This window comes from Aspergillus uvarum (assembly GCF_003184745.1).
Source record: "Aspergillus uvarum CBS 121591 unplaced genomic scaffold BO82scaffold_32, whole genome shotgun sequence".
Lineage (NCBI taxonomy): Eukaryota > Fungi > Ascomycota > Eurotiomycetes > Eurotiales > Aspergillaceae > Aspergillus > Aspergillus uvarum.
In genome coordinates this window covers 308,979-326,413 of record NW_020291329.1, presented here as the reverse complement: position 1 = coordinate 326,413, position 17,435 = coordinate 308,979, and the positions used below count along the sequence as shown (strand labels likewise).

At 53.7% G+C, this 17,435-nt stretch overlaps 8 protein-coding genes across 8 annotated transcripts; 4 read left to right on the top strand and 4 right to left on the bottom strand.

Annotated features, from left to right (window-relative positions):
• Positions 1–1,067: 1,067 nt before the first annotated feature.
• Positions 1,068–2,005, top strand: BO82DRAFT_416664 (uncharacterized protein; the record flags this gene model as incomplete). Its single annotated transcript, XM_025640001.1, has 2 exons — positions 1,068–1,611; positions 1,721–2,005. 2 exons carry the CDS (start codon positions 1,068–1,070, stop codon positions 1,744–1,746), a joined length of 570 nt encoding a protein of 189 aa, XP_025491250.1. The 3' UTR covers positions 1,747–2,005.
• Positions 1,953–3,406, bottom strand: BO82DRAFT_384043 (uncharacterized protein; the record flags this gene model as incomplete). Its single annotated transcript, XM_025638073.1, has 4 exons — positions 1,953–2,104; positions 2,209–2,425; positions 2,544–3,169; positions 3,202–3,406. The coding sequence occupies 4 exons, from the start codon at positions 3,404–3,406 to the stop codon at positions 1,971–1,973; spliced, it is 1,182 nt and encodes a 393-aa protein (XP_025491249.1). The 3' UTR covers positions 1,953–1,970.
• A 1,115-nt stretch (positions 3,407–4,521) lies between these two features.
• On the top strand, positions 4,522–6,060 carry BO82DRAFT_355027 (calcium-dependent phosphotriesterase). Its single transcript, XM_025635333.1, has 3 exons — positions 4,522–4,595; positions 4,652–4,882; positions 4,942–6,060. Exons 1-3 carry the CDS (start codon positions 4,569–4,571, stop codon positions 5,866–5,868), a joined length of 1,185 nt encoding a protein of 394 aa, XP_025491248.1. The 5' UTR covers positions 4,522–4,568; the 3' UTR covers positions 5,869–6,060.
• Positions 6,061–7,560: 1,500 nt separating this feature from the next.
• Positions 7,561–8,266, bottom strand: BO82DRAFT_355024 (uncharacterized protein). Its single transcript, XM_025635332.1, has one exon. It carries the CDS (start codon positions 8,135–8,137, stop codon positions 7,628–7,630), a length of 510 nt encoding a protein of 169 aa, XP_025491247.1. The 5' UTR covers positions 8,138–8,266; the 3' UTR covers positions 7,561–7,627.
• A 911-nt stretch (positions 8,267–9,177) lies between these two features.
• BO82DRAFT_402915 (uncharacterized protein) lies at positions 9,178–10,753 on the top strand (the record flags this gene model as incomplete). Its single annotated transcript, XM_025639353.1, has 5 exons — positions 9,178–9,611; positions 9,675–9,824; positions 9,878–10,048; positions 10,101–10,226; positions 10,279–10,753. 5 exons carry the CDS (start codon positions 9,178–9,180, stop codon positions 10,751–10,753), a joined length of 1,356 nt encoding a protein of 451 aa, XP_025491246.1.
• A 595-nt stretch (positions 10,754–11,348) lies between these two features.
• Positions 11,349–12,076, bottom strand: BO82DRAFT_402914 (uncharacterized protein; the record flags this gene model as incomplete). The annotated part of the gene is made up of 4 exons (XM_025639352.1): positions 11,349–11,387; positions 11,464–11,592; positions 11,642–11,859; positions 11,932–12,076. 4 exons carry the CDS (start codon positions 12,074–12,076, stop codon positions 11,349–11,351), a joined length of 531 nt encoding a protein of 176 aa, XP_025491245.1.
• A 1,531-nt stretch (positions 12,077–13,607) lies between these two features.
• On the top strand, positions 13,608–14,577 carry BO82DRAFT_384039 (copper acquisition factor BIM1-like domain-containing protein; the record flags this gene model as incomplete). The annotated part of the gene is made up of 3 exons (XM_025638072.1): positions 13,608–13,806; positions 13,868–13,939; positions 14,018–14,577. The coding sequence occupies 3 exons, from the start codon at positions 13,608–13,610 to the stop codon at positions 14,575–14,577; spliced, it is 831 nt and encodes a 276-aa protein (XP_025491244.1).
• A 1,155-nt stretch (positions 14,578–15,732) lies between these two features.
• BO82DRAFT_392723 (uncharacterized protein) lies at positions 15,733–17,222 on the bottom strand. The gene is made up of 3 exons (XM_025638637.1): positions 17,093–17,222; positions 16,605–17,039; positions 15,733–16,545 (listed from the first exon to the last, which is right to left on the bottom strand). Exons 1-3 carry the CDS (start codon positions 17,199–17,201, stop codon positions 15,887–15,889), a joined length of 1,203 nt encoding a protein of 400 aa, XP_025491243.1. The 5' UTR covers positions 17,202–17,222; the 3' UTR covers positions 15,733–15,886.
• Between the last annotated feature and the right edge of the window lie 213 nt (positions 17,223–17,435).

Here is a 17,435-nt window from a genome sequence, read left to right as displayed (position 1 = left end):
TAGACCTTGGGTATTACCTAGGAGGAGAATCTCCGAGGAACTACCGTATACCGGCTTCTAAGCTGATTGGTCGCTGCTACGTATGTTGGGCCTCTCTCAGAGCCATGTTACTGGGCTCAGAGATAGTCATCTTGGTGATCCACTTTTCCTTGCGAAGGAAAAGTCAATGCAGACTGTCATCCTTGACCCGAGAATAATGGTGTATACTCGTGTGCACTCTGTGCGTGCGCAGAATGGCCACAAACAAGGGCGAACAGTGGATATTCGGTCGAAACTCTGGGTCCTTTCGCTTGATGCAAAATCTGCCTCCGTCTAATTAATTTTCTGAAAGATAATGATAGATCTCTAGCCCAATGAGCTGCAAGGTCTGACTTAGAATAGCCAAATATATAGTCGAATATGACTGGAAATTCGTACCAGATGTTGTGGACTTGAACAATTGAGGTTCCCGCGCTGCAAATGGCGCAGAAGGTGCAAGAAGGCTTCGAAGATAGAAAACCTGATTACATTCTATCACCATCACTCTGTCACATGCCTCAAGGTCTTTCTCGTCCTGTACAGCAATGGTAGACAATTCGCACTACTTGAATAGGTGTCTCCACCTCCTAGTTCTAGGTTCGACCCTGTGATCAAATTTGGGCTAGGATATGGGTCTTAACACAAACGGCCAGATCTGTCAACTCCGAGTCATCCACTCATTCGGCACTAGAAAGCTATTGTATGTTACCAATCCAAAATCTCTGCAAAACCCAATCTTCACCGGATTCACGCATGTAGTAGCGCTTACCCCATATTGTAAAATGAGATGAAGGGGGCGCATCCTGATCGAGACCTGATGGAACAGGCAGGTGTAGCGAGAAATCTGCAGATGTTTTAAATTCAGACTGATTGCTGGAAACCCAGGGTGACCAAGTGCATTCCACCTTCAGGAATCTCACTCTGCTGTTATAGCTCTGTTGGTAGGTGCATCCCTATTCCGTTCCGCCCCAGGTGAACTGCACTATGCGCTATTCATATGTTGACTAATACTGATTTTGCCAGAAGCCTCAAGCGAGAGACTCAAGAACATGATTGTCCCTCCTCTTTCCTGCCTGGCCCTGGTAATACTGTGCGCATTCATTGCTCTCGTGAACGCGGCCGCCGACCTCAGCAGCGAGAAGCCTTATCAAACTGAAGGCCCTACGGCCCTGGGAGTCAAGATGGACCTGAACTTTGCAAGGACCTGGCCGGGTCTGGATCCTAAGGACCCCACTGTGCGGCGGAATCGGCTGTTTAGCAGCCATCTCCGCTTTAAGAGCCCAGTCAACGACGAGACTGATGGAATTGAGGACGGCCAGCTCTGGCAGATGGCCCTCACAGCATATAACGAGATGCTCGCGAATCAGGAAGCGTACAAGGTGCCGGATAAGCAGAGGCCCACGGCCATGACAATTCTGGCCTTTGATCACGAAGTAATCCTCGCATCGTTGCAGAAGGGCTCGTCCTTCTCCTACCACTATCAAGATACCCCGGTGGCCAGTGCATCCGGCCACGCCATTGAGCAGTCAAAAGGCAAGGATTGCTACCATTTTCGATGGCGACCCAGAGGATCCTTGTACGGATTCCAAAGGGGTAAGTGAAAGACTAGACGGGTCCTCTTTCAACCTCTTCACCAGTCTTCTCACGAATCTACTAATGATATTGCTGAAAGGAAAAATTCGGCTGCGACTTGTTCGTTCAGGAGTATGGGTTCAAAGTTCTGGATAAAAATAAAGCCTACAAAACATTCAACCTAAGCGAGATCGCTGGGAATATTAGAGAGGGGAGCCAAGTTCAACTCTGCTACTCTCCTGATAGAAGCAACAGCAACTGATACAAGCAGCGACAGGGACAGCGAGCTATTCAAGGGCTTGCTTGTGAGAAAAATTCAAATCATTTCAATAGTCGAAAGTAGGAATGTCGCTTGTGAATGACTGAGCATGTCTATCAATTTACCAATCCCGTTTCCACTCAACCAACTCGAGCTGTACTCCAGCTTGAGTGCCTAGCTCCGTGAGCTGATGCCTTAAGTCGGGAGGCCACTCCCCTAAATTTGTATCCAGTTCTTCATAGATCAGCGAAACGCCTCGAAGATGGGGTGTGTAGGTTCTCCAATCCTCCAGCCACGTCCGCAATAAGATCAAAACAGCGAAATCCTGCCATTCATACATCGGCCAGGTTTCGAAAAACCATCGTTATTCTGAAAAGCTAATTCGTCTGTGAGGGAAAGGTATTCGAGATTCCGCGGGAGGACATCCTGTAACCGCTTCGTGGTGTCTTGCGCAAACCCTACCAGGAATGCCAGCGGAATTTGAAGTCTCTTAAGCTTCTCAAACTCGAACATCGTACGCAAAGAGCCCTCCATCTTCACGGCTGGGTAGAATTGATCACCACCTCCTAGGGAAGCCTGGGCAAAGATAGTTAAATCAGTGAGAGTATCTTGAACATGGGATAATGCGGCCGCAATCCCATTAAGATTGACGATGGGGATCACAATAGCGTCGTGGACACCAGCATCGTAATACCAGGTCCAACGAAGCGGATTGAAGGTTGCGGGTGACGGACAGCAGAGAGCCGAGGTTTGCTTCCCGTATGTCGGCCAGGTAGATCGAGGTAAGTTGGCATGGGTCAGGCAAACAGGCTGCAGACCATGCGAAAGTATCTGTGTTCTCAACTGCAGCTGAGATGTGTTGGATGTTCGGCAGGTAAAAGAACGGTAGGACGAGTGCTTGACCCAATGGACTTTGACTTCGAGACCTTAGCACCGTGGATGGAGCGCCGTAATCGTTGTGGGAATGGAAAGACACATCAAGGAGATGCTTGAAGTCTGGCAACCTATACATCGCAGGCTCGCAGATGGCCGATCGGAGAAGCATCTGGATTATTCTACTCTGTTGGCAGACGATATAGTCGAGGGACAGACACCTCAGATTTGAAAGCTGTGCTAATAGTAGAGCAAGAATAGCATCTGGGGCACCCTTGCTTAATCCCTGTGTCCAAACGTCACAGTATGGAACCCCTGTCCTTTGGACGAATGCAATGAATTCGGCTAGTTCAGCAACGGGAACAGGAATTCCTTGAGCTGCAAACATAACCCACTCCTTGCGGTAGGCTGGAAGACTCTGAAATTGAAAATTGGTGATGCGAGCAGCTAACTGAGGTTTGCTGATAATGGTTCGTAACAGTGGTGTGATTGGGGAGGAGCGTGATTTTCTCGCCAGGTCCAGTCGATTTTGGAATAGACGTATGGCTCAACAAGTGCACATAAGTCCTTATTGACGAGGCTTAGTGCCCTGAGTTCAGCTGTTGAAAGCAGTTCAAACACTAAGTCCAGGATCTCGGCTGGGCAGCGGAGAAACCCGCATGACCCTTGATGTTCCAATGGCATCAGTGTGTAGCAGGAAAAAACGTGCAGAGAGAGATGTGAGATGAAAAAGAAGGGAGACTCTTCAATCAGTCTAAGGGACAAGGTTGTGACCCTAACTTTTATGATGTTGAAGGACTAAACTAGTTACCTGAGACTCGGTCCACTTTGAGAAGGGCTCCACTGGCTGATCCACCTGATGCGAATTTTTACAGTCGGATCGCTCTTCTTTCCTGATGCGGCAAAGTTAATTGCCTGAGGCATTCATATCTTGTGCAATGCACGCTTGCTCACAACATTGCAAGCAGCCTGCTGGGTATATCTACACCTCAATTTGTAATCTTTATGTGAACAATCCAGGATACCTTGTACCCCACAGGCTTATACACTCAATTTGCAAAGCCACAGGATCCACCTATCTGCATCACGTGACCTCTCATATCTCGATGCTTGAGGCATCAACACCAGGTCATGTCCACGCTACTCCAGAATGTAAGCAGATGTTTGCCCCTGTTTATCTAAACACTCTCAACATTATAAAGCCCTGCCGCTTCCTCTAAACAGATGTTATGGAACCCCCCAGTAAACAAAACTATCAATCGGACTAAAGCCAACAGGTCTAGGATTACTTAATCAGGACTCTACTCTTAGAGGGGCTATAGACTACTGAACTACTGAGTTAGTAGTATTATGTACTGGTACAACCAGGGTTCTACAATTAATCTTTCTCACTCATACTATTTTCTCGTTTATTCTACCAGTATATTTCCAGGTGCGAATGGCTGCAGTGGGCTTCCGTAATCGATACCTGCCAGCAGAAGGGACCCACCCAGGCAAGTCGATCACTAATCCACACGAACAAAATAAACAGACTCAGAATAACGATACTGACTAGCAATTCCCACTGTGTACCCGTGGATTAGTAATCCATTAGCAAAGAAAGAAACCAATCTCACCTCAGACCATGTCATCTTCCAGCCAAACGGAAGCTCTATAGCCCGACAGGATAGTCCGATAGGCTGGGGGTGGGCGAAATACGGAGGGCTAGTCCGCCCAGTGGGGACGCGATCAGCCTTCAACCCGTAAGCTTCCCAACAAAACAACTTTATTTATCTGCAGTCAATTCCCACCTACCCTTACGAGGTCCCTTCATGTTTTTGTCACCTGTCAGCTACTTACCGACATCATGGGACTGTCAACATATATAACAACAGTACTTCTCCCATCCCTTCACTCAGAGGGGTGGTTCTCACTGACCCGATCACCTAGATCGTCCTCGGCCTAGCTGTGCTGCTGGGCTGGTTGACCGACCGCCACACCCTCATCTGGCTGACGGTGAACAACCGTCCCGGCCGACTTCCCCAGATCTCCAATTTCGCCGACCAGAAGATCGTGTTCGCCGACCGGATCCGTAACTGCGAAGATGTCCACCTCGACACCCAGCGCGGCTTCGCCATCTTGAGCTGCGACCCAGGCCGTGACACCTGGAACACCGTCATGGTCGGTCCCCGCCCACCCCCGCATTCTTATCCCACCGACTGACTTCCTCCACAACGCAGGGAACCTTCATCAACGCCACCAACCCGGGAACCTTGTATCTCTACAACTACGCCTCCACCTTCGACGCGACCTCCGACGAAAAGAACCTCCACCCGCTCCCATTGACCAACTTCCCCACCACCTCCCGCCAGACCTTCCACCCCCTGGGCCTAGCCTACAACCCGAAGACCTTACAACTCTTCGTCGCGAACCACGCCCCGACCGGCTCGGCCATCGAGCTCTTTACCCTCGACCCCAACCCTGAAGCCCCGTCCCTTCACCACGAAAAGACCATAACCCACCCGCTCCTGCACGGGCCCAACGCCCTCCTCGCCATCTCCGAGCACGAGCTCTACATCACCAATGACCACCTCTTCACCCAGCGCGCCTCCCCGTTTCTCGCCCGCCTAGAGACCTACTCAGCCTACCCCGGCGGCACGGTCGTCTACGCCAACCTCCAGACGGACACGTACAAGGTCGTCGCGCACCTGCCCTACGCGAACGGCATCGCCGCCCTCAACCAAACCCACGTGGCCGTCGCGTCGACCACGACACCCTCCGTGACAGTGTACCGGATCAATCCTGCCACAAAGGATCTGGAGAAGGCGCTGTCCTTCCGGACCAGGTTTCTGGTGGATAATCTGAGCACAGACGGAAAGGGGAAGCTGATCATGGCGGGCCATCCGTTCTTCCCGGCGGTGGCGAAGGTGGCTCAGTCGAACTGGGTGGTGGATTTCGAGGGGAATGGGAGGGGTATGCCTGTTGCGAAGAGAGGGCGGGCGCCGAGTTGGGTCGCCGAGTGGGATGGGAATGTGGAGGGGAGGGTGGAGGATTTGTTTGTCGGGGACGAGTTCGGCACGAGTTCGACCGCTGTGCGGGATGTGAAGAGGGGGTTGGGGCTGATAAGCGGGTTGTATGAGAGAGGTGTTTTGGTGTGGAAGGAGTAAAAGTTACAAGATGTCTGTTCGCTGTGGTTGACCTATTTCTGGTAGGTGATAACTGTTTACGTATCTTGAAGTACGCCGATGAAATGATGACTTCTATTGTTGATTACATGCCTTAGCGAGTGGCTTCGCCAATAGAGAGTGGGCATCCCATTCGCGCCTACTATTGTTCGAGATATCTTACAACATCTTTTCTGCTGCTACTAGAAGGGTGTAGCTTTCAATTGGGCCCAGTATTAGTACTACTCGCGAAAGGTATGGTTGCGATGCATCATGGCTGACTGTAGCAGTGAGAGCTATGCACACAAAGCATTAAGTTAGGCGCTAAGCGGAGGGGTATTAAGTTTCGTAGCCTTGTTCCTAAGGCATCAAGGCAGACATGCTGGGCCGCAAGTCGGCGAAACGTCGGCGCCAAGCGCTCCGCAACGCCAGCAGTTGGGAGTATTTCCCGAACGGGAATCCAGAGGCGCGATGCCCGCTTTGCGGAGTCGCTACCCCGCGGTCGACCAACCTCCATAAATAGGCGCGCTGCCACGAGGTAAAGCACCAGCGGGTTTCCTTTCGTCTTCAGACAATCCATTGTTCATCACATCCCTGTTACCATGTCCGTCGCTGCATCCGAAAAACGACCCGAGATCATCGAGATCGCCCGGGGATTGAACCATGTGCCCATGTGCGAGGAGTACGAGCGGATGATCTCCGGCATGCTGTACGTACACACACATTGAGATTCCGCCGCGTGTCTTGTGCATTACGGGCTGCAGATGAAGCATTGGTAAAAGACGCTGACGGCTCAGCTACAATCCCAACGTGCCGAAGCTTCAGGAAGGCCGACATCGCGCCCGCGGCGTGGCCCAGGACTACAACAACCTGGACGCCAAGTCCGTCCCCTTCGAGCAGATCGCCGAGCGGCGCTTCGAGCTCCTCCAGAAGATCGTCGGTCGGGTCGGCGAGGGCACCTTCATTGAGCCGCCCTTCATGCCCGACTACGGCTGCAACATCAGCATCGGCCGCGACTGCTTCATGAACTTCAAGTTAGTCGAAGCTGTCGTCGCCCTTACAATCATCTCTTGTCGCTAACAGTCTCCCGTGACAAAGCTTCACCGCCCTCGACACTAGTCTCATCATCATCGGCGACCGCGTCCAATTCGGCCCGAACGTCAACATCTACACGGCCGGCCATGACGTCAGCGTGCTGTCGCGCCGCAAGTTCGTCGAGTTCGGCCACCCCGTCACGATCGGCAACGACTGCTGGATCGGTGGGAACGTGGTCATCCTCCCGGGCGTCACCATCGGAGAGGGCTCAACCATTGGCGCCGGCTCCATCGTCACCAAGGATATCCCCCCGTTCTCCGTGGCGGTTGGAAACCCGTGTCGCGTGCGCAAGACGATCCCCTCCGCTGAGGAGGAGGAGCAGGATCCGAATAACCCGTATCGCAATATGGTGCGGGAGGACCGGGCTTGAAAAGGACGATGACTGGGGTCGCAGGTGGGAGAAGTGGTAGTGCCAAATGTCCTGGAGAGATTCTGCAGAGCACCGCTGGTGGAGATATGGGGCTTGAGAGGTTCACACCCAGTAGGGACGATTTTTTAGACATAAATGAATACATGCTGAAACACCGGCACAGCAAGAAGCACAACACAATAATCGTATTACACATATTTAGAATTGGAACATATATGAAGGCATGCTCTGAGCACCGCGTAGATGCCAGATGGCCCACATGATCAACAGCACAAAACCATCCTGGACGATCCCACATCAACCGGACCGCGAAATCTCCGCCAACCCATCCAGCCACGCCTGGTGCCCGTTCAACATCGGGTTCGGCTTCTGGGTCGCCAGCTGCGCGGCCGGCTTCCCGATCTGCGATTCCTGCGTTAGGATGCGAGCCACCCCCCATTCGGTCTTCTCCACGATCCACGCATGGTAGATATCTAGCGCGGTGTCCTCGTCGCCCTCCTGCCAGGCGCGCCACGCGAGTCTCCCCGGCGCGTTGTCCGTCGGCGGCGCCGACTCGTGCACCTCTGCTTGGAGCGGGGGGAATCCGAAGGTGGAGAACGAAAACTTGTCCCCTTCGCGTAGCACAGGGCCGGAGCTTGGCGGGGTGATCTGGCCCACGTTATCGTAGTAGGACTCCCATCTGGTGATAGTGGCCAGGTAGTCCCAGACGCGCTCGACGGTGGTTCCGGGCACGTAGACCTCGTTGGAGACGAAGTTGTCGGTTGTACCCGGGTGGTACTTCTGAGGCCAGTTGACTGCGGCTTGCATTTTGTGGTCGGTGGGAGATTAGCTACGTACGGAGGAGGTATACAGAGGTATCCTTGTCTGAGCTCGGAGTGGGTGGGCCACAAATTCGTTAGCTTGGAAGGGTCGGGGTGATCGCGGGGATCAGATAAATATGTGTCGCAGCAGCCCTGTTGCTCGAAATTCGGTGACGACGGTCGACGCTGATGATTTCATCCAGCAATACTGGATAAGGTATTTAACTCCGACTCGTTCCGGAGACCGAAGCCTCATCCTCAGCCACAGCCGCCCGTCTCAGGCAGAACCACCACACCACCTCTTTGTCCGAAGAGTGTCCCGTTAAACTCGCCAACAAACCCAGGGATTTCATTGAACCCCTTTCCAATAAAGTTTCTCAGCCCTGCCAGACCAGCCAGGGAAACCCACGAGGAAATAGGGACTGCTCACTGGTTTGAAAGGGATTAACGTCTTCCAAACTGGAACCAACTATTGGATTTTGGCCCATCGTTAGCCGACCGATAGGCAGGTGTTCCCACCTCCTCCCCACTCGGATCTCCCCCTGGACCAGTCAAATGCGCTGCGCCACAGTGATTCAGCACCGACTAAACCCAAGTCAGGATGTTCTTGTCGCCTGCCGCCCCGCTTCGCAATCAAAGTGGCTCGAAAATCGAAACGCCCTTCTGGTCCCCCTTCTCCTCTTTTCTCTTCCCCCCCCCCCCCCGAGTCCCTCAGGGCCTAGGCAGACATAAAGGGTCTGCCCCCGAGCCGCGCGTCAAAAAAATCGCAAAATCCGGGATCGCGACCTGTTTCCCCCCCCCGTCCCTTCCCTTTAAGCAATGAACAACATCATCCATCCATTCATCCCATCTTGAATGAAATTAACGCACCGATTGAAGAAATGAATCTGCTGTCCACCCTCGTGGTGGTGGTGGCCGTAGGTTTGGCGAACCGTAAGCAAGCTCGAATGATCCACGTGTTTTTTTTTTTTTTTTTTCTTTTTTTTTTTTGATTTTCGTCTTTGTTCCTTGTTGCCATGTTTCAGTTTTGGGTCGGTCAAAGGTCACATGATTGACATTTGGTTCCTCGGGATTTTAGTCATCGCCGCGCAGGACTGCAACGCCCAGCAGGATGAATACGGGCAGGGGACTGTGATATACACGCAAGACCAGCTGAACCAGTTGACGCAGAACTGCACCACCCTCTACGGGGATCTGATCGTGGCCTCCAACTATACGGGTAGCTTCATCGTGCACAACCTGACCAACATCACCTCGAGCATCTCCGTCCAGAACTCCACCGGGCTGACCTCGCTCGAGGCCCCGGATCTCATCTCCCTCTATGTGGCGGGCTTCAGCTACGCCTCCTCTCTGCGGTCGATCTCGCTGCCGCAGCTGCAGACGGCCGAGGTCTTCACCGTCAAGAGCCGCACCCCGCTGACCGTGTCGGCCCCGAACCTGCGGAATGTGAGCTACTTAAATATGCTGGGGAGTGGCATTAGGTGCGTTTCCCGTCACATGACTTGTTTTACCTGAACCAGCTTGTAACGTTTAGCGGTGTCTAGCTTCGATTTCTCCAAGTTGGAGAACATCACCACTGGATCCTCGATCTGCGGCGAGTCGGGATGTGATACGCAGTCAAGTCAGGTAATGAAGATCGACCTGCCCGCGCTGCGGCAGGCGGCGAGCCTGTATGTCGGCGGGAACGTTTCCAGGTATGTTTCCACTTCCAGCAACCACCGACCGGCTCCCAGCTCACATCATGCAGTCTCTCATTACCGGTCCTGGCATCTGCCGGCAACATCACCCAAGCGACCACCAGTGGCTACGGCGACTATGACGCAGGCTTCACCGTGCACACGACGCAGCACCTCAACTTCTCCGTGCCCGAGCTCAGCTACATGAACGGTAGCCTCTCGCTGCGGGGAGTCATTGATAGGTACGTAGCCCTTTCTACAGTCGTCATCCCACTCGCTAACACCACCCCACAGCATCTCCGCTCCATCATTGGTGAACGCAACAGCGGACATCCTAATCGAGGCCTGGACCCCACTAGCCGTGAACCTGTCCAGCCTCGAGTACGCCGACGACATCACCGTCACCGGCGTGATCACCAGGTCCGTCCTCCTCCCTTTCCGTCCCCCCCCAGACATGACTAATGCCCAATAGCACGGACTTTTCCTCCCTCAAAATGGTCAACACCTTCTCCCTCTCCTCCTCCAAGCACCTCAACTGCGACAAGGTCCTCCCGTCCAACACGAGCGTCATCCACGAGCACTGCGACGCCGCGCCCGCCAAGAAATCCACCTTGGCCCGCAACATCGGCATCGGCGTCGGCGTCGGCGTCGGCGCGTCGCTGCTGCTGGCCGTCGCCGGCATCGCGATCTATCGTCGTAGACACGCTCTGACTAAAAAGAAGAGGAAGGGGAAGCAGGCGGTCAGAGCCGGGGCCGGGACCAGTACGGGCGAGGATAACAGTACGCTGGAGTTGAGGCCGGTGAGCAGTGGGGAAGGGCGGGAGGGGGAAAGTCGCGGGTCGATGGATCGAGGCGCCGACAGTGAGGGAACACAGAGCCAGACGGCGGCGGTCGCGCCGGCGGTCGTGCCGAGCGAGCCTCCGCCGCCTTATTCGCGGTGGGGGTGAGGCTGAGGTTGTCGGTCGACTTGTCGGAGTGTTGAGGGATTTAGATTTCGTAATTTCGTTGTATATAGTTCTTCACATACATATTCATAGACTTGCTTAGCGGGGTTGGAGATAGATCATATATATTTTTTGTGTTCAAGGGTCTAGCAGTGGGGAATGAGGGGCGGTAAAGGTTATGGGACATTGAGACGCCGGCTTTGTCACTCTCTCTCACTTTAGAGTGCATAGCTTGTCAGTTCCACTTGATCAAGCATATCTACAACAATGCAATCAGAAGGAAAGTCTCTGCAAAGATGTAATCTTCAGAGCCTGCTCGCAGCACCTCCCTCGAAGCAGTGGGGAGCCAAGCATGACCCGTCCAGCCAACAACCGGTCCAAGTTCCAAGTCCCCACATCAAAAACTACTTCAATCTACTCGAGCACTGTGTTTGAATTTGAGTTACTTAAGTGACAGTCTTGGAGTAAGAACAACGTATATTCGTTGGACGCAGCTCAATTAAAGCTTGCACTACAGTACACTGCATCTATCTATCCCAACCACAGCAATCACTCAGCATACCCCGAGGTGAGTGACAGGCGCGACCATGACAATAAACTATCCACCCAATATCACAGCACGACATATCGCCATCCTCTGGACCAGAAGAGGCACGTCAAGCCATAACAATCCCCCCAACCACAGCAGCAGCAGCGACAAGCATTCCGCCTACGCTCATCGACGCGCCCGCTCCACCAGACATCGAAGTGGCCGACGCAGCAGCCGCGGAGCTACTGGACGAGGACGAGGACGCGTGCGAGGAAGAAGAGCCGGTGGCTCTCGCCCCAGAGTTGGTAGCCGTCTACACACCCACATTAGCTCGGTCAATTGGGTCAGGATGGGATACATACCGAGTTTGCAACCGCCGTGGCGCTCGTCGTCGCCGACGAGGCACTGGGCGTGGCGCTATCGCCGCACGCTTCGGCCGCGGACTTGACGTCGTCGCCGTAGTACTGCCAGATGTTGTAGGTCAGGGCGCACTCCAGGCAGCCGCTGAGCTCGGTCTTGTAGGTCGCGTTGGAGCAGTACGTGGCGTTGGTGTCGTCCTGGGACATGAGGATGACTCCGCCTGTGCATTGCGTTAGAGTGCATGGCAAGGGTAGTGGTTGTGTGAAGGGTTGAAGGCAGCTCAAGGACGTACCGCAATCGGCGTGGCATTCGTAGAGTGGACTGCCGGGCGAGATGTCCTCCCTTCTAATCAGAGGAAAGCTTGAAGGGAAGCCCCATGCCAGGCTCGAGGGGAATACAGCTGCGAGAGCAGTCACGAGCAAGATGAAGCGTTGCATTGTGAGGATTCAATTGTCTCCACTGGTGGGTGGTTGATTGAGAAGAAATGCGTGCGATGATGGCAGACACGAGATGGGGAAAGGCTGGTGCGCGCGGTTCTTCAAAGATAAGGAAGTGTTGGGTGGAGTCCCCTTATATTCAACTCCAGCAAGCTTGCTGCATCACGAACTCTGCAGCTCGGGCGAGGTGGTAAAGACTGGTCGGACCACCTGCATCCGGATACTTCCAGTGACCAAGCCCGCTGGGCCCCCTCGCAAGTACCGTCCAACATAGCCTTAGCGGGACGGCTAGCTCGATGCCATGTGTGATGCAGCGAAGGGCTCGGTGGACTGGTCACTACATGGATTGGCTCTTCCACCGCATTCAATAAATTAATCACGCAAGCAACGGCGCTAAAGGTCAATTCCGCGCTGCAAGTTTTTTTTTTCTCGACCTGAGTTCCTTTGCTATGTTTATAGTGGTGTGGTCTGTTACATCATACCTTGTATATGCTGGAAAAGTCCGGCGTCGGTGGTCGGAGGCATTTTGGCTTCGAAGGCTAGAACCGATGGCAACTCACTATGGCGCTGGTTTCGGGCTTGAAAACATTTACCCGGACTTGGTGGCTAGGACAAATCCTTCGTGCAGGTGAGCGAGGGTCCGTGGTCAGGGTCTGTTAGTGTATACAGAAGTGGTATGGCTCCTGACAGAAGCTCGCGGTCGCAGGGACAAACCCTGGTGTGATGTAGTGACCGAGTCGTCGAGTGGGTTGCATGGAGCGGCACCAACTGTTAACAATTGGTCAGGGTTTCTTCTTTCTGCTTGGCTCAGAGCAACCGGCCCTGCCTAGGGTCTTTTTAGTTAGTGCGTTAGTGACTTGGCAAGACAGGAAATTCTTGCCAGCAGATGAAGTGCCGTGGTTGGGTCGGGCCCACTTATTATCTTATCAGATTGAAAATTAGAGCACGCTAGCAAATTTCGGTTACCTCGTCCGACGCAGTGATTGGAACAAACCTCCGCGTGACCCATCTCTCACTTTGTCCTCGGACATAATTCTTGGATTGGGATAAGGATGTTTGGGGTCGGAAGGCAACGGAGTGACCAGGATCTAATCAATCTGATATGATCTGATGTCGGGTTTTCCTCTGCCGGTTGGTGTCTCCTGGTACCTCGTCACTGACTAGCTCCTGGCGAGGTGACACTGCAGGAGGGGTTCAGTGTTGTCATCTATGCTCTGTGAGACAGGTCAAGCCAGGGCTCGGTGGTCGGCAGCTCACTCACCAGTCTTCCGAATTGCTCATGTCGCCTTGCAACCCACTGCGGATCCTTATCACATGTTTGCGAAGAGTTCTTCCAGCGAAGGCTGCCACCATTCCACCAGGCCCGTTGACGGGTGTAACGGTTTCGAGAAAGGAATACTATGGATGCCGATCCTATAAGACGGCCCTGCAAGCCCTCTGGATATGGTCACCAGCACAGCAGTCCTTCTATCCTAGAATTGAGACTAGAGTTTGAGCAGTTACGCCTCAACCTTGACATACACTCTTAACAATGTCTCCAATCACCCTAATCACCGGACTGCTGGCCACAGCCAGCCTCGTCATCCCTGGCACTCTCGCCGCAGAAGCCACGGACATGGGGGCCGCTGCGTTCTTGTGGCCGCCAGACCGTGCCTGGGGCGCGGCCCAGGACCGCACTGCTCCCTGCGGTTCCTCAGCCGGTGTCACCAACCGAACCGAGTTCCCCCTCAGTATGCACCCTCAGCCTACCACCAGCGGTCACGAACCCCCAAGCTAATTCATTTACTCCAGCCAACGGCGCCGTCTCACTAGTCCTCCAAACAGAATCCTACTCCGTCAACCTCGCCATCTCCTATGACAACAGTACGCTCCCCTTTCCCTCCTCTCTCACCCCTCACCCGCCCTCCCAAAGCACCAAGAACTAACAAATCCGCTACAAAGACCCAACCAGCAACTCCGACTTCAGCACGATCGTCTCGAGCAGCAACTTCCCCGACCTCGACCCAGGCCACGAATGTTACTCCGTGCCCAACCCGCCCTCCACCGTTACCTCCGGCTCCAACGCCACCCTGCAGCTGAAGTACGTCTCCGACTTCGACAACGACGGCAACGAGACCTACTACGCCTGCGCGGATATCACCTACGTGCCGCTTTCCTCCTTCGACACCTCGATCCCCTGCTTCAACGTGTCGGAGGCGACCTCGACTGACTCCTCGTCCTCGTCCTCGTCCTCATCTTCCTCTTCATCGAGCACATCCTCTGGATCCTCGTCGTCGAGCAGCAGCAAGAGTGGATCCAGCGGCCTCTCCAAGGGCGCCATTGCAGGGATCGTAGTTGGCACGGTGGTTGGCGCCGCGCTGGTTGGTGTCGCTGCCTTCGTGCTGGGCCGGTACTGGCAGAAGAAGGCGCAGCGGGAGCATGCGGTCGCGATGAATATGATGAACCCTGTGCAGAAGACGTGGTCGGCTTCCACGGCGGGACGGCAGGGGGCGCAGGCTTGAAGTTTGCGATATGATTAATGCCAACTCAATGGATGTGTGATGCGAATGTTGATGGTGTGATGGTATTCCCTGGTTTTGGGGGAAGGATTCTAGGATTGGTGGGGGAAAAGATGGTGGCTAGGTGGAGGTAATTGATGATTGAATGATACGAGTTGATGAGGTCGATGTGTTAAATATGAAAGCTCGTTTGTAATGAGAGTATGCTTGGGTTCAGAGATAGTAGTTACTGACTTGTGTTCTCTACTTTACCGCGGATCATAAGACCACAATCTATAATGCCTCCAACTTCTTTGTGAGTCTTGGGTCTATAAGAATAGGAACTCAATATCTACCTGACTACTCTCTAACGATGGTAAAAGCAGGGAAAGGATCGAGAGTAGAAGGTATTGAGTAGCTGGCAACTAAACATAAACCCAGAGTAACATGTCGAGGGGTCCTGAAGTCGATATATCTTTAAGTGCACTAGCTTAAAGCATCTCTTTGCCGATAAAGTCAGTGAGGATCAGTCCCAAAAACCTTCTTCCAGCCGGAGATCTATGACAAACAAGAGCGGTTTTTTCTCGTTTTGCTTCTTCAAAACAGTGTGTCAGCTGGTAGATTGGCAACGTGATGATGATGCGGATGCTAAGGAGGTGATCGACTCTATTACCTGCCTCGGGGCCACAGCCGAGCACATCCTGATGGGGTATGCATATATACATATATACAGATATATATATATAGTGATATTCTAGATAGTAAGATCGCGGTGAAGAGTACAGTGGACAAGAGTTATGGTATACCGATGGCTAGCACACGATGACTATGACAAGATTTCTCATACCCAGAGTTGTGATATTTCAGAGGGACGAAATTGGGATGCTGTACCCGAAATTCTGGCGTCAAAGGGAGAGTGAGGTTGGCCCAGAATGCACCTCTTAACTATCCCCAACAATTGATTAAATAGAGAACAGTTCTACCCATACTTTATCTACCTTCCGAAACCATCAGAGACGCCCAGCAGAAGATAGATACGGTACTGAATGCATTCTTAGGTGCGAACCTTCAGTACATCAACTGCAGCCAGACCCGACCGATTGATCCACCCTTTTTAAATGCGGAAGTAAATCACATGGGATTACCATTAGTCTTTCAAAATATAAATACAAGTTTATTGGCTCATCTGAAAAATCGCCGTGCACGCCATGCTCGAATCGAAAGTATGTATATAAGGATCGTAAAGGGGGGTGAGAAGAAGGCCAGAGGGCAGAGGCCCCCTGAATGATGATGAAAAAGGAGGGTCGGTGGTGTCAGTCCACTGGACCCTCGCCTAAAAGAAGCTGAAAAGAATTGCCGCGCCCAAGGCTGCAAGGGAAGAGCCCTGGATGTACGAGGAGGAACTCGCGGCGCTGCTGGAGGTGGTTCCCTCGCTGAAGCTGGTGCTGGTGGCGGAGCCGGAGCTGGCCTCGGAGGAGCCGTTGCTGCTGCTGGTGGCGGTCGTCAGCTTGCCGGCGGTCATGTTGAGCCCCGTGTCCTCGAGGTTGTAGAGGACGGTGCTGTTGCCGGACACAAGGATCTGGTCCGACAGGCCGGTGTCGCTGGTGTAGACGTAGGACACGTCGCCGTCGACGGTGGTGCCCTCGGGCGGGTTGTAGCATTCGATCGTGATGTCCTTGTACAGCGCGTAGTAGTAGCCGTACTTCTCCATGTCGGCGCTGTTCCAGTCCACCAGGCCACCACCCCACTCGATCGTCCCCTCGCCCTCGCTGCTCAGCCCGCTGGGCCACAGCGACATCTGCAGCCGCGACGGCGTCTGCGGGTACATGTAGATCCCGGACGTCGCGTTGTAGGTCGAGTTTTTGGTCAGCGTGCGCATCGTCACCCCGTCCACCTGCCACTCCAGCTGCTCCGGCGTCCAGTCGATCGTGTACGTGTGCCAGGTGTTGTAGGTGTTGCCGGTGGAGACGGCGGCGTTGACCTCGTTGGTGTCTGCGGGAAGAAGTCTAAGTTAGCATGACAAAAGAAAAGACACATGGGCCTACACGTACAGTTCTCAACGCCCTGGAAGTAGAAGTCGGTCTGCACACTCGACAGGTTGTACCCCACAAACTCGAAGTCGATCTCATCCTTCACGTCGGACATGAGGATGAACCCGGTGATGACACCCCCGCCGCGACTGCTCTTGATCTTGGCCGACACCTTGCCGTACCAGATGTAGTGGTTCAGCGTCATCAGACTGCCCGTGGTCTGGTTGGGCATCGTGAGCATCAGGCTGCCGTTCTCGATCTTGGGGTATCCGCTCCAAGTCCATTCGTACTGCGACGAGTTTCCGAGGTACTGGTCATACGCCACTGTATCGTCGAGGTTGCTCCAGCTGTAGGTCTGGTTCTTGCAGATGGGCTCGGGCGTGCACGAGTCGAACGAGTACGACATCAAGGGGTTGCAGCTGCCCAGGCATGAGGTTCCGACACCACATACTCCGCCTGCGGATGGTTATTAGCGTGGTTGGAGAAGGATGGAGTGGTTGGCAACTCACTATAGCAGCAGGGGGCGCTCTCAGGGCACTTGTTGTCGGCACTACAGGTAGTGGAGGCCGAAGCAAGTGCGGCCAGACCGGCCAGGAACAGTGCGGAGACGTGGCGCATGGTTACAGAGGCGACACTGCGTGCAACCGACTGCCTATGCAAGGAAGAGTTGGTGGGGGGGGGGGGGGAGGATTCTTGAAACCGCTGCAACGTTTCAGTTCTGAAAACGGTGCCGGAGGGCGGGGAAATCCATTATAATTATACGCTCTTGGGGGGAGAGGAATGTCCACATGACATCAAATCCACTGGGGTCAGCGAACCAAGGAGGAAGCAGGAAAGGGGGAACGTGTGGGA

Bases quoted from the DNA above. Each gene is read 5' to 3' on its own strand.
- BO82DRAFT_355027 (XM_025635333.1), top strand. From the start codon at position 4,569: ATGGGACTGTCAACATATATAACAACA. The intron at 4,596-4,651 runs GTACTTCTCCCA...CCGATCACCTAG, and splicing joins TGTCAACATATATAACAACA to ATCGTCCTCGGCCTAGCTGT. The intron at 4,883-4,941 runs GTCGGTCCCCGC...TCCACAACGCAG, and splicing joins ACACCTGGAACACCGTCATG to GGAACCTTCATCAACGCCAC.
- BO82DRAFT_355024 (XM_025635332.1), bottom strand. From the start codon at position 8,137: ATGCAAGCCGCAGTCAACTGGCCTCAGAAGTACCACCCGGGTACAACC.
- BO82DRAFT_392723 (XM_025638637.1), bottom strand. From the start codon at position 17,201: ATGCGCCACGTCTCCGCACTGTTCCTGGCCGGTCTGGCCGCACTTGCT. The intron at 17,040-17,092 runs GTGAGTTGCCAA...AACCATCCGCAG, and splicing joins GAGCGCCCCCTGCTGCTATA to GCGGAGTATGTGGTGTCGGA. The intron at 16,546-16,604 runs GTACGTGTAGGC...TTCTTCCCGCAG, and splicing joins CTTCCAGGGCGTTGAGAACT to ACACCAACGAGGTCAACGCC.